Here is a 14852-nt window from a genome sequence, read left to right as displayed (position 1 = left end):
GGAAGTCATATAGTGGGTCACTGACCATTTCCTACAATTTTTCAATCGTCAGAAGACATCATAAAAGCCATGTGCCTCAATGAAATGATTAAGACAGGGGAATGGGACAGCTTATGGAAAAGATCTGGTTAATGATATTGATACGTCCACCATTGGCATAAAAATTTTCTAGGTAGGAATGGATAAACATGTTCATTTATCAAAGGTTTATAGCACATCCACCCTGATGTAGATTTAAACAAAGCATATTGTAAGTAACTTTTTGTAACAGAAAAATAATACTTACAGCAACTGTAGGTCGGTTAGATTGTAACTAAGTTCATTAAACACACCCCTTATAAAAATGTTAGTTCCGCAGGATGCTTATTGTTAAAGTGCAAACAGCATGAACAAAGCTTAAGTCACGTAGGGAGCAACATTGTCTAAGCCTGGCATGTAGCCATTTGAACGATGAACAGGAATATATTTATAAGCCGACAAGTCTGCCACGAACAGGTGAACAGGTGAAAAACACGCTCAACTCCACAGCTGGCTGCTCCTAAAGTCCCAAGCTCAGACGCCAATGGCAGTGACGTCGTGGAGTCGACTATCCGGTAAGACCCCTGTTACATGAAATCCTTTCAGAATCAGCGCCTGGCGCAGAAACACTTACTTAGAGCAAGCATGTCTGTTATCGACAGAGCACTGCACTAAATATTTCTCTGCGCTAGGATGTAGGTGGGCCTATTTTCGATCACGTTCGTGCAAAAGAGAATAGGTTCGTGTAACCTGTGGCCTCTGGTGGCATTTGGGTTGCTTCCTGGTGGACGGTCGGAGCATGGCTGTCTTCAGGAAAATTGTCCTCTGTGTGTTAAGCATCTTTGAAGCATCGATGTGACGTTGGTTGCTGACACTCCAGGCGTTAAAAGCCTCGGTACAGCAGATGCCACCCTACCTTTTAATACTGCACTTTTACAGTGCAGATACACCGAAAATGTCCACTAGTTTTCCTCGTCTCGTATGCATATTCTTCCACTCAGATAAGTTTCAATACTGCTGAGATTCCACATTTGCAGTTCAGTGTGAAATACGGGAAGAACATAAGACGGCACAGCAACTTCTCTTTTGGCAAATACGACACAGTAACTACTGCATTTGTTACCGTATTTTGTTCCAAAAAAAATGTTAGCTTTTCGCTAAATAATGTCTCATTTATAGATCTTGTGACTGTGCTGGTTATAACTGTCTGTTGCACATTGCCATTTCTTTAGTGGCGTTCTTTGTTGTGCCCTCCATGTTCGCTAACAACTGCAAAATTTTACAGAAAATAACCTGAATTAGTGGTAGAACTGACAATCTCTATACTTTAACATTTTTTTATTCGCTTTTAGCCGTTGAATGTGGGGTGCTTACCTTGTCAGTCGTTCTCAGACCGGCAGTTTCAATCTTCAAGTGATAGACTGCCACTTCTCCTCTATCTCTGAAATCTGAATAATCATGAAAGAAGCACTGCCAGTGGCTACTTTGTTGCTCAGGCAGTCGATGAGAACGGAACCGTGACAGGGATACCGGTTGGTAAATACCGTACTGACCTACGAGTATGAGATGACAATGAAGCATGGGATGGGAGACACTTCCCATGTCAATGCATTTCATTATGGCCAGACCGATAGAGCTCGACAGTTGACAGTCTTCACATCTCCAGGATCTAGGAAGCACTAGTCAATAAAATGCCACCATGTCAAAAGTGAGCCGTGAGAAGTGGCCTTGGGGGAAAATGCCGCCACAGATGATAACAATGCATTGACAGCAGGCGACCTTTATCGACTATCGGGGAATGTGACAGCAGGTAGAAGCGCTAGCATGCAGTAACCCACTGTCTGTCTAAATGTTAGACAGAGACAATCAGTAAATAGCCACACCCCCCGAATCATGACCACTGCAAGGGGTAGAGAAGCCACCGGCACCAAAATGAATCTCTGTTCACCCCACTTCGCAGGAAACTGGCGCAATAAATCCCATCATGAGGTTCTCGAAGAATGGAGAAAGTTCATCACGACTAGTAAGGTACTGTATAGTTTGGTACAAAGCAGTGGGGAAATCACATCCAGCTTGCCGACACAGCCAATTGTAACAATTCTTTCTAGCCAGTTCATATGTGTAGATGTTTACAAGGGAAGAAACTTTACTTTCGAAGAGGAGTTCAAAAATGGTTCGAATGGCTCTAAGCACTATGGGACTTAACATCGGAGGTCGTCAGTCCCCTAGATTTAGAACTACTTAAACCTAACTAACCTAAGGACATCACACACATCCATGCCCGAGGCAGGATTCGAACCTGCGACTGTAGCAGCCGCGTGGTTCCGGACTGAAACGCCTAGAACCGCCCGGCCACAGCGGACGGTCGAAGAGGAGTGTGAGAACTATGCTGACTGAGAGTAACAACATTGTCTTATAATTTAATTGTAATGGTATCTTGTGCACTGTGTGGTTGCCCTCCTTCCTTTTTCCCAATACCCTGTATAGCTTTAATCTACACTCCTGGAAATGGAAAAAAGAACACATTGACACCGGTGTGTCAGACCCACCATACTTGCTCCGGACACTGCGAGAGGGCTGTACAAGCAATGACCACACGCACGGCGCAGCGGACACACCAGGAACCGCGGTGTTGGTCGTCGAATGGCGCTAGCTGCGCAGCATTTGTGCACCGCCGCCGTCAGTGTCAGCCAGTTTGTCGTGGCATACGGAGCTCCATCGCAGTCTTTAACACTGGTAGCATGCCGCGACAGCGTGGACGTGAACCGTATGTGCAGTTGACGGACTTTGAGCGAGGGCGTATAGTGGGCATGCGAGAGGCCGGGTGGACGTACCGCCGAATTGCTCAACACGTGGGGCGTGAGGTCTCCACAGTACATCGATGTTGTCGCCAGTGGTCGGCGGAAGGTGCACGTGCCCGTCGACCTGGGACCGGACCGCAGCGACGCACGGATGCACGCCAAGACCGTAGGATCCTACGCAGTGCCGTAGGGGACCGCACTGCCACTTCCCAGCAAATTAGGGACACTGTTGCTCCTGGGGTATCGGCGAGGACCATTCGCAACCGTCTCCATGAAGCTGGGCTACGGTCCCGCACACCGTTAGGCCGTCTTCCGCTCACGCCCCAACATCGTGCAGCCCGCCTCCAGTGGTGTCGCGACAGGCGTGAATGGAGGGACGAATGGAGACGTGTCGTCTTCAGCGATGAGAGTCGCTTCTGCCTTGGTGCCAATGATAGTCGTATGCGTGTTTGGCGCCGTGCAGGTGAGCGCCACAATCAGGACTGCATACGACCGAGGCACACAGGGCCAACACCCGGCATCATGGTGTGGGGAGCGATCTCCTACACTGGCCGTACACCACTGGTGATCGTCGAGGGGATACTGAATAGTGCACGGTACATCCAAACCGTCATCGAACCCATCGTTCTACCATTCCTAGACCGGCAAGGGAACTAGCAGTTCCAACAGGACAATGAACGTCCGCATGTATCCCTTCCCACCCAACGTGCTCTAGAAGGTGTAAGTCAACTACCCTGGCCAGCAAGATCTCCGGATCTGTCCCCCATTGAGCATGTTTGGGACTGGATGAAGCGTCGTCTCACGCGGTCTGCACGTCCAGCACGAACGCTGGTCCAACTGAGGCGCCAGGTGGAAATGGCATGGCAAGCCGTTCCACAGGACTACATCCAGCATCTCTACGATCGTCTCCATGGGAGAATAGCAGCCTGCATTGCTGCGAAAGGTGGATATACACTGTACTAGTGCCGACATTGTGCATGCTCTGTTGCCTGTGTCTATGTGCCTGTGGTTCTGTCAGTGTGATCATGTGATGTATCTGACCCCAGGAATGTGTCAATAAAGTTTCCCCTTCCTGGGACAATGAATTCACGGTGTTCTTATTTCAATTTCCAGGAGTGTATTAGATATAGATGTATTGTAGTTTCAATCTCGTTATCTGCATTATTAATTTATGTCAGAACACACATATATCTTAACATTTTAATAATTTTCGTTAAAATTTCACAGTGTTTTTTGCAGAATGCAAGTAACGTTGGATCTTGACATGCTCTAGTCTTTACATAAAGTTATCTTTTCCTCTTACAAGAGAATATAATCTGCTTCGTTTCCTGTGGCTTTTCTGTTTTTTTAATTACCTTTCTGGGTAACTTTTTAGGAAATCTACTAATTGACACAAATTGACTACGAATTTTATTGAATTTCACATCAGCATGTTTTGCTATACATACTCCATCCCATATTAATTTCTTTTTGTTAAAGCCTTTTATCCTGATCTGATTAATAAACCTTATAGCTTTGTATAAACACACCTCACATCTGGAAGGTGCTACATTGTTTATTTCTGTTAACTGCGCAGCATGAGCAGACGGTCCATTAACTGTTCAATACGGATTGGTTTTTTTTTCAGATTGAGCAGCGACTACAAAAATGATACCAGTTAGAGCCATGTTATCTTTCTGCACGCTAGTTGGAAAATTCATTACTGAAATCAGATTGAAACAGCGAAATAATGACCCGACTTAATTTTTTCTGTCACAACCTTTTAAGAAGCCTACGTTCATATCTCTACAAATTACTGTCTGTTTCCTCTTGTCTGAACATGTGCATCTGTTCATTCGCATAAATACGCCGCATGTGTCTTGTGTCATCATAAACACAATATACCTCTACAGATGTACAAGAAGCTTTAGGTGTACCAAGGAACGTTTAAGGCACCCCATATGTTCATGTTGTATGTTAGTGTGCTGACAGGGAATATGAATATCGACCACGGGATTTTTGTAGCTGATGAAGTATTGTCAGAAAGAAACTACACGAAAAAATAACGCAGTATCCCCTATGACGAAATATCAGTAAGTCACAAATATAGCCAGCCTACTTACGCAATTACTCCAGTGTAATTTGTGCGGATATGAAATGGAATTATTACGTAGACTGAGTAGTGGATAAAGCAGGTGGCAGACTTCAGTTTATTGGTAGCACACTATGAAAATACATTCAGTCTAAAAAGGGTATATCATACAAAAATTCTTGCGGTCCTTCCAAGAAGTGCATTTCATACAAAATATTCTTTCGGCCCGTCCTAGAGTATTGCTGAAGCGTGCAGAGCCCATTCCTAATAGGATTTCTCCTTATTTCCCTGCCGTTCACCCCGTGTCTTCTCGGTGTCGGCTTGTTAATTACTGTATTTGGCAATGAGTGTTAGTAGTAGAGGGTGGGCGGATGCTCCTTCCGGTCAGCACCCCTGCCCTTCACCTCCCCCCCCCCCCCGCACACCCCACCCCCCTCCCCCCTTCCAGCTCCCGCTCCCACCAGGACGGAATTTACGCACCCCTATGTGTCTTGGTTCCCCGAATCCCGGAAGTGGCGTGTTAACGAGTGCAGTTTTCAGGGCGGGAATTCGTAATAGGAATAACACAGGATACTATACAAAGGAGGATAGCACGAATGGTCACAGGTTCGTTTGGCTCACGGAGAGCCTCACGGAAATTCTGAAAAACCTGAACTGGCAGATGGCTGAAGGTAGATGTCAACTGTCCCTAAAAATCCTACGCCAAACTCTTAGAAACAAGAAGGAACCTAAGAATGTACTACAGCGCCCTGTGTATCGGTCCAGTAGGAATGTGGAAGCCATAAGTAGACGCACTGCAGCTCGGACAGAAGCGTTTAAGCTTTTATTTCTTCCCTCATTCCATAGGCGAATAGAACGGGAGGAAAACGTCATACCTGGTCAATGGAAAGTATCATCTGCCATGCACTTCACAATGGTAGAATATAGCTGTAGATTTACATCTGTGGATTTCGCGTGGTGTCTGTTCTTTCGGACATGTCCGAAAGAACAGACACCACGCAATCCTATGAAAAACAATTGACAGACGTGAGGCGACTTGTGTGAGCCTCCAGGTGGCATGACGTCATCCCTGTTGGTCTCATCTGGGACAGTATCGTGTGAGATGTGCGCCCCTTGCAACCAGCTACAACCAGTATCAGGAAGCTGCGAGCTGCGGCAGAACGAGTATTTGATAATGACAGATAGCGCATTTCGGTGTTTCGGAGAGACGCTAAAGTGGCAGAGAAAGTGTTTTTCTTTTATTTGTGATTTCCTTTTTTTCGAAGAAGGGTGCACAAACATAACAGACGACGGAAGAAGTAAAGAATTTATAAAATGTGGAATGGCAATACGAAGGAAAGTTGGTTTGAAAAGGAGAAATATTTTAGCAGCGAATACAAATTTCAGTGTTGGAAAGCCTGCTCTTAATTTACTTATTTGGGAATGGCACGTGCACAGTAAACAATACAGATATGAAGAAAGGGAACTTTTGAGACGTGACGCTCCTGAAGAATGCTAAACATGAGTACTAACTGTTGAAAAGGTACTCAATGTAATTGCGACAAAAATTATTATATTTATTTACTTGTTGAAAACGACCCAATTCGCTTTATGTTTTTTTTGTCATTTCTTTTCTGAACTGGAAAAAATGTGCAATTATTCATCTAATTTCTATACAACCTAATTTATTTATATTCGTAGTGACTGCACTTGATGTTTTCCTCTCACGTGCAGAGACGGACAGGTATTGTGGTTCTCATGCATGCGATCATGCTACGTATGATTGTTCATGAGGGAAACACAACTCTTTTCAGTGCACTCTGCAGCATCCGCATGTCAGCCCTTATGCTTTATTGATAAACTTACCAGATACTTGTAATCATACCGAAAATTGGATGCTTTTTAAACTCAATGGTAATTTGGTTAAAACGAGTGGAATTAGTGATACGAACATTGACTCGCCTTTTTTCCTTTCCCAGTTAATATTTCCGCTTCTATCATCGCTGATTTGTGTGTTAGGTACGTCATTTTAACAGCTAAAATTTTTCGCAATCACAACCACTCTTTGTTTACGTAGTGTAGTTTCTCTGTACAAGGGGATACACTTTTTCGACGAGTTGTTCCTCTGTATTTACTACATTACACAACTCATCGATTAAGACGATTTTGCCAGTGTGTTTATAAATGTTATATCTGCTGTTTGCAGATAGTATTTTAGAACATTCGTGAACATTTTAGAACGTTCTAGACCGTTCGTTAACATTCAAGAATATTCTTAGACGCCCGAGAACATATCACAACAATCTCGACTTTTTTTTTCCTTCGAAAAATACATCGATGCGAAAGAGACTTCAGATGTTGTTGCGAACACCAAGATGTGATGGCGAACTCCACAAAAAGTCATTTCTCCACAACCACTATAGCTACTACCTCATAACCACGATGGTGCACAACCGACAGTATATTATTCGGACTTGGATTTTAACAGAAGTTCTTATATTTTAGTTACTTATGTAATTACAATAATTTTAATATCATAAATGGTAATGAAACTAAACTAAATTCCGTCCGAACAGGCCTTGGAAGGCCGAACGGGACCGACCGGCCGCCGTGTCATCCTCAGCCCACAGGCGTCACTGATGCGGATATGGTGGGGCATGTGGTCAGCGAAACGGGAACCACTACTCCTCAGTCAAGTAGCTCTTCAATTTGCCTCACAAGGGGCTGAGTGCGCCCCGCTTGCCAACAGCACTCGGCAGACCGGATGGTCACCCATCCAAGGGCTAGCCCAGCCCAACAGCACTTAACTTCGGTGATCTGATGGGAACCGGTGTTACCACTGCGGCAAGGCCGTTGGCAACGGTAGTGATAGGATATTACAATAATTAATAATCGTTTAAAAGAAAATTTGAATGCTTCTAATAAGAATTGTAAATAACAGTCTGACTTAGAACTATGCTGTCTAACCAAAAGTATCCCGACGCTTATTACTGAACATTAATACAGCTTGTGTCTGCCTTTGCCTTTGTGCCGACTTCAGCTCTGCTGGGGAACATTCTGTGAGCTGTCTGAATATGTATGGAGGAATGGCAACCCGCTCTCCCTCAAGATCTGAAACCAGAAAATGTAGAGATCTTGGACACTGGAGACTACAGCGAAAACGGCGTTCTAAGTCAATTCAAAGGTGTTCTACTATGTCCAGGTCCGCACTGTGGGCAGGCTAAGATTTGTCAGGAAGGTTATTGTCCATAAATATGGCCTCACAGCTGTTGTATGGCAGGGTGTACTGTCATGCTGATGTAATCATCGTTTACCAGCTGTTCCTCGTCTGTACCAAGTACATAATGCTGTAAAATGTGTTCATATCATTCTACACGTAGCATTTTCTCAAGCATTAAAGGGACCACACACTAATCCCGAAGAACTTCCTCATATCTTAACACCACCTTCATTGTTGGTAATACGCATGACAGAACATCCTCAAGCATTATAAAAGGACCACACAGTAACCCCAAAGAACATCCTCATACCTTAACACCACCTTCATTCTTGGAAATACCCATGATGTAACATCCTCAAGGATTATGAAGGGACCACACAGTAACCCCAAAGAACATCCTCATACCTTAACACCACCTTCAATGTTGGGAATACCCATGACACAACATCCTCAAGCATTATAAAGAGACCACACACTAACCCTGAAGAACATCCTCATACCTTAACACCACCTTCATTGTTGGGAATATCCATGACGGAACATCTCAAGCATTATAAAGAGACCACACACTAACCCTGAAGAACATCCTCATACCTTAACACCACCTTCATTGTTGGGAATATCCATGACAGAACATCTCAAGCATTATAAAGAGACCACACACTAACCCTGAAGAACATCCTCATACCTTAACACCACCTTCATTGTTGGGAATATCCATGACAGAACATCTCAAGCATTATAAAGAGACCACACACTAACCCTGAAGAACATCCTCATACCTTAACACCACCTTCATTGTTGGGAATATCCATGACGGAACATCTCAAGCATTATAAAGAGACCACACACTAAGCCCGAAGAACATCCTCATACCTTAACACCACCTTGGGAATACCCACGATGGAACATCCTCAACCTTAACACCACCTTCGCTGTTGACAATGCCCATGATGGAAGGTGAAGATCTCCAGAAATTCGTCAAACTAAAACCGTTCCATCGGACTGCCACAGGGTACAGCGTGGTTCATCACTCCAAATCACTCGTTTCCCGTCATCCACTGTCCTGTGGCTCCACTCTTTACACCCCCTCCAGCGCCACTTTGCACTGACTATAGGAATATGGGGTTGATGAGGAGCTGCCTGAACTTTGTATCACATTATTATTTTTAAGTCCTTGCCCATATTTGTGCTAACTGGACTGCTGGAGGCACTTTGGAACTCACGAGTGATTCCTTCCACAATACTCGATGGTCCCTATCCATCAGCTGCAACTGTTCTTTCACATTTCCAGTTCACAGTCACATCAGCAACAGTGGACTTGAGCAGCTTTAGAAAGTTTGAAGTGTTCATGATACATCTGGTACTCAATTGATATGCAGTTCGAGGTCGCTGATTTCTCCTGACCGACCAATACTGCTCTTACTGCTTCTCTGCTGGCAACATAGAAGTCCACGCCTCCTTTTATGCCGGAGCGACAGCGTCTCGCGAAATTTGGTGGTCAGTTCCGCATACCTTTGATCAGATAGTGTAATATTTTCAATACTATCTGTACCACAACTACTACTGCTGCTACTAATAATAATAATCATAATAACAATAATAACAGTGATAGCGGCAGATACAAAATATGTTTATAACTGTATGTAGCGAATTCTAAGTAGGACAAGTTAATGGTCGACTGCACCAGTTATGCGCTTCTGGAATTCAGAATGGCGTGGTTGTCAAGAAAGGTACTTAACTGTAATGGGGTAAGGGGTGGTTGCAAGACAGTCAGATATTATTATTCTATTAGTAGACAAGTCATTAACTGTCTTCTGAACCTGAAGACTGTTACTAATGGCGCGAGGGAAATCATTTTAGATTCGGGTTCCTGCTATTGGGAACGACTTGGAGTAAGAATCCGAGTGGGTCGGAAAGGATTTTGTTCTAATGGGAACGAGTGTTTCTGCTGTCTTGCTCAGAAAAGAGAGTTCAGGTTGAGGAGGGAGATAAGCAGCAATATATATTCATGAGTGTCAGTGAAGATCTCTGCGCTCTCTGCACATGCCCAGAACAGCTGTGCTCTGGGCGGTAAATAAGATCAAAAAGTCGAACGTCACAGATCTATCGGACACAGGCGCTCATCACCAGTCCCAAGGGACGTGAAATTTTCTGGGAAAGTTACACAAATTCACGAAAAGAAGAGTTACGTTGCTACACTGAAGAGCCAAAGGTACTGGTGCACCTGCCTGTTATCGTGTAGAGCCCCCGCGAACGCGCAGATAGCCGCAACACTATGTAGGATGCACTTCACTAATGTCTGAAGTAGTGATGGAGGGAACTGACATCAGGAATCCCGCAGGGGCGTCAATACATCCGTAACAGTACGACGGGGTGGAGATCTCTTCTGAACAGCACATTACAAGGTATCCCAGATACAGTCAATAATGTTAATGTCTGGGTAGTTTGGTGAGGAGCGGAAGTGTTTAAACTCAGAAGAGTGTTCCCAGAGCCACTCTGTAGCAATTCTGAACGTGTGGGGTGTCGCGTTGTCCTGCTGTAATTGCCCAAGTATGTCGGAATGCACAGTGAAAATGAATGGATACAGGTGATCAGACAGGATCCTTACATACATGTTACTCGTCAGAGAGGTATCTAGACGTATCGGGGTCGCATATCACTCCAACTGCACACACCCCACACCATTACAGAGCTTCCACTTGCTCGAACATTGCCCTGCTAACACGCAGGGTCCATGGATTCATGAGGTTGTCTCCATACCCGTACACGTCCATCCACTCGATAGAATTTGAAACGAGACTCGTCCGACCAGACAATATTTTTCCAGTCATAAACAGTCCAATGTCGGTGCTGACGGCACGAGGCAAGGCGTAAAGCATTGTGTCGTGCTGTCATCTAGGGTACAGAAGTCGGCCTTCGGATCCGGAAGCCGATATCGATGATGGGTTTCACTTCGGTCACTTTGAACGATTATCTTCAGTCGTCGTTGGTCCCGTTCTTGCAGGACCTTTTTTCCGACAGCAGTGATGTCGGAGATTTGATGTTTTACCCGATTCACGGTACACTCATGAAATGGTCATACTGGAAAATCCTCACTTCATTGCTACCTCGGAGATGCTATGTCCCATTGCTCGTGCGCCGACTATAACACCACTTTCAAACTCACTTAAATGTTGATAACTTGTCATTGTAGCAGCAGTAAGCGATCTAACAAGTGCACCACCAGACACTTGTTGCCTTATATAGGCGTTGTCTACCGCAGCGCCGTATTCTTTCTGCTAACAAATATTCAAATGCGTGTGAATTCCTAAGGGACCAAACTGCTGAGGTCATCGGCCCCTAAACTAACACACTACTTAAACTAACTTAACGCTAAGAACAACACTCATACCCATGCCCGAGGGAGGACTCGAACCTCCGGCGGGAGAGGCCGCACGATTAGTGACATGGCGCCTCGAACCGCGCGGCCACTTCGCGCGGCTCCTGTTTACATATGTCTGTATTTGAATACGTATGCCTACACCAGTTTCTTTGGCCCTTCAGTGTAGAAGGCACTATGAAATACATAATTACCTAATAGGTAGGGAAAGTATGTGTATGAGGAGGAGGGTTGGAGTGAAGTAAAAATTGTTGGTAGTGTCGCAGGTTTGAATACAGTATACAGATTCAAATGGATGTAGCGTGCAGTACGTACGTAGTGACGGAAAGACTTGCTCAGGTCGGATCAGCGTCGAGAGCTGCGGCAAACCTGCCTTTGTACTGAGAACTACAATAAACCAACAACATTCTCTTCTTAAGCCAGTTACACAGTTTCACAACTGAAAGGAATGGACATTTCTTTACAGTCTAATGCATTAAATATTACATACTAAAAAGGGTTGTTACTGCAAGCTAACAAAGATTTCTCGTGGAAAGAATGCACAAATCGGTTGGGTTGGGTTGTTTGGGGGAAGAGACCAAACTGCGAGGTCATCGGTCTCATCGGATTAGGGAAGGATAGGAAAGGAAGTCGGCGGTGCACTTTCAAAGGAACCATCCCGGCATTTGCCTGTAGTGATTTAGGGAAATCACGGAAAACCTAAATCAGGATGGCCGGACGCGGGATTGAACCGTCGTCCTCCCGAATGCGAGTCCCGTGGCACAAATCGGAAGACGTGTAAAAGGCCGTAATGTAACTGTTAGTTTGATTAAAAACGTCTTTTATACATAAGACATAGACACTCTGCTCTTACAGCAGATGGTGTGTATTCCTTAGGCAATAATTGTCCGACCCTGGAAGACGATTACTGGCGCCATGTGGCTGAGTGCAGAAGGCCGGGCAGTGAAGAAGAACATCGCAGAGTTCAGAAGCCTCGCGAAGGGTGGCCTCGCCATTGCAAGAGAAAACATGAAGGCTGACGGCGTAACTCCGTTGGTCCACTTCCTCTCAGAGCAGAAGCATGGGCAGCATATGACTGAGGAAGAAATATACAATGAGGTGAGTATTCGTTTTTGATAACTTTCATCAATATTTCCATCTACAGATAACTGCAATTGACATGAATTTCACTGGAACGAAATAATTAAATTTTTCTACTACTCTTTTGGCTATATGTCGTCAGCTACTACTCGACATAAATTTACTATGAATTTTATTGAATTTCTCATCAGCATGTTTTGCTATACATACTCCATCCCATATCAGTTCCTTTCTGTTAAAGCATTTTAACCTGATCTGATTAATAAACCTTATAGCTTTGTATGAACACACCTCACATCTGTAAGGTGCTACATTGTTTTTTTCTGTTAACTGTGCATCATGAGCAGACAGTCCATTAACTGTTGAATACAATTTTTTTTTTTTCAATTTGAGCAGTGACTATAAAGATGATACCGGTTAGAGCCATGCTAGCTTTCTGCACGCTAGTTGGAACATTCATTACTGAAATCAGATTGAAACAGCGAAATAATGACTCGAGTTAATTTTTTTCTGTCAGAATCTTTTAAGAACTCTACATTCATATCTCTACAAATTACTATGTTTCCTCTTGTCTGAACATGTGCATCTGTCCATTCTCCGAACACGCCGTATATATCTTGTGTCAGCATAAACACAATTTACCTCTACAGATGTACAAGAAACTTCAGGTGTACCAAGGAACATTTAAGGGATCCTAGATGTTCATGTTGTATGTTAGTGAGCTGGCAGAGAATAATATGCGAGGACCAACTTACTATTTCCCATCATGGTGGTGTAATTGACAAACATTTGTCCCGCTTCTTCAGTATATATTTTATTATTCCACTGCAATACGAGTATTGCAACTCTGGTGCCACTGCTGCAGATACAGTCTATCACGAAAGAACGACGCATCACGAAGGAATTAACCAAATGAGACAGAAATTGGTAGATGCGATGTACATTACACTTTCAGAATGATTTGATGATTTATTCAAGAGGAGGAGCTTCACAAATCGAGCAAGTTAATAACGTGTTGTTCAATCTCTGGCCCTTATGCAAGCAGTTATTCGGCTTCTTTGCACTGACTTATAGAACAGCTGGATTTCCTCCTGAGGTTCAAATGGTTCAAATGGCTCTAAGCGCTGTGTGATGTAACATCTGAGGTCATCAGTCCCTTCGACTTAGAACTACTTAAACCTGACTAACCTAAGGACATCATACACATCCATGCCCAAGGCAGGATTCGAACCTGCGACCGTAGCAACAGCGCGGTTGCGGACTGAAGCGCCTAGAACCGCTCGGCCACAGCGGCCGGCCCTCCTGAGGGATATCGTGCCAAATTCTGTCCAACTGGCGAGTTAGATCGTCAAAATCCCGAAATGGTTGGAGGGCACCGCCTAGCCAAGACAGGGTTTGGCAAGCAAGAAGACAAGCTGTAGAAACTCCCGCCGTCTGCGGGTGGGCATTATCTTGCTGAAATGTGAGCCCAGGATGGCTTGCCATGAAGGGCAACGAAACGAGGCGTAGAATATCATCGAAATACAGCTGCACTGGAAGGCTGCCATGGACGACAACCAATGGGGTCCCGCTGTGAAAGGAAATGACACTGCAGACCACCACTCCTGGATACCGTGCCGTATGGCGGGAAACAGACAGGTTAGTATCCTACCAGTGTCTGGCGAGCCTCCAGACGCGTCTTCGGTCTGAAATTTCATTGACTGGAGTAGAGTTGTCTTCAGTGATGAATCCCCATTCGAACTGTCCCCGATGGCCAGCAAAGACGTGTCTGGACACGCTCTGGACGTCGGGGGATACTAACCTGTCGCCCGCAATAAGATCAGGCAACCAGAAGTGGAGCGCCATTTCCTTTCATAACAGAAGTCTTTTGGTTGTCATCCGCGGAACCCTTACAGCACAGCGGTACGTCGACGATACTGTACATCGAGTTTTGTTGCCGTCCATGGCAAACAGTCCTGGGCTTGCATTTCAGCAAGATAACGCCCGATCGTACACGACGACAGATTTTACTGCTTATCTTTGCGCTAGCCAATCTCCACTGCGGTCAGCAAGGTCACTGCATCTCTCCCAATCCAGAAAATTAGTAGCATTATGGGCGAGACCCTCCAACCATCTCCAGATTTTGACGAGCTAACGCTCCAGTCGAACAGAATTTGGGTCGCTATCCCTCAGGAAGATATCCTACAACTTTATCAATCACTGCCGTACCAAAAAACTGCTTGCCTAATGACCAAAGGAGAACCAACGCATTCTTGATTTGCTCAATTCATGAATCTCTTTATTTTAAATAAACGATCTAAT

At 44.7% G+C, this 14852-nt stretch overlaps 1 protein-coding gene and 1 pseudogene across 1 annotated transcript in view; one reads left to right on the top strand and one right to left on the bottom strand.

Annotated features, from left to right (window-relative positions):
* Positions 1 to 14852, top strand: part of LOC124789147 (cytochrome P450 4C1-like) — a 130207-nt gene that overhangs the window by 94477 nt on the left and 20878 nt on the right. Inside the window, exon 4 of the mRNA XM_047256441.1 lies at positions 12348 to 12569. Within this exon, the coding sequence (XP_047112397.1) occupies positions 12348 to 12569 (222 nt within the window). The remainder of the gene's footprint in view (positions 1 to 12347; positions 12570 to 14852) is intronic.
* LOC124790582 lies at positions 7610 to 7727 on the bottom strand (annotated as a pseudogene).

Source organism: Schistocerca piceifrons, chromosome 3 (assembly GCF_021461385.2).
Source record: "Schistocerca piceifrons isolate TAMUIC-IGC-003096 chromosome 3, iqSchPice1.1, whole genome shotgun sequence".
In the NCBI taxonomy this organism is placed as follows: Eukaryota; Metazoa; Arthropoda; class Insecta; order Orthoptera; family Acrididae; genus Schistocerca; species Schistocerca piceifrons.
Note: the sequence above shows the minus strand (reverse complement) of the source record. Positions and strands in the feature narration are given on the sequence as shown.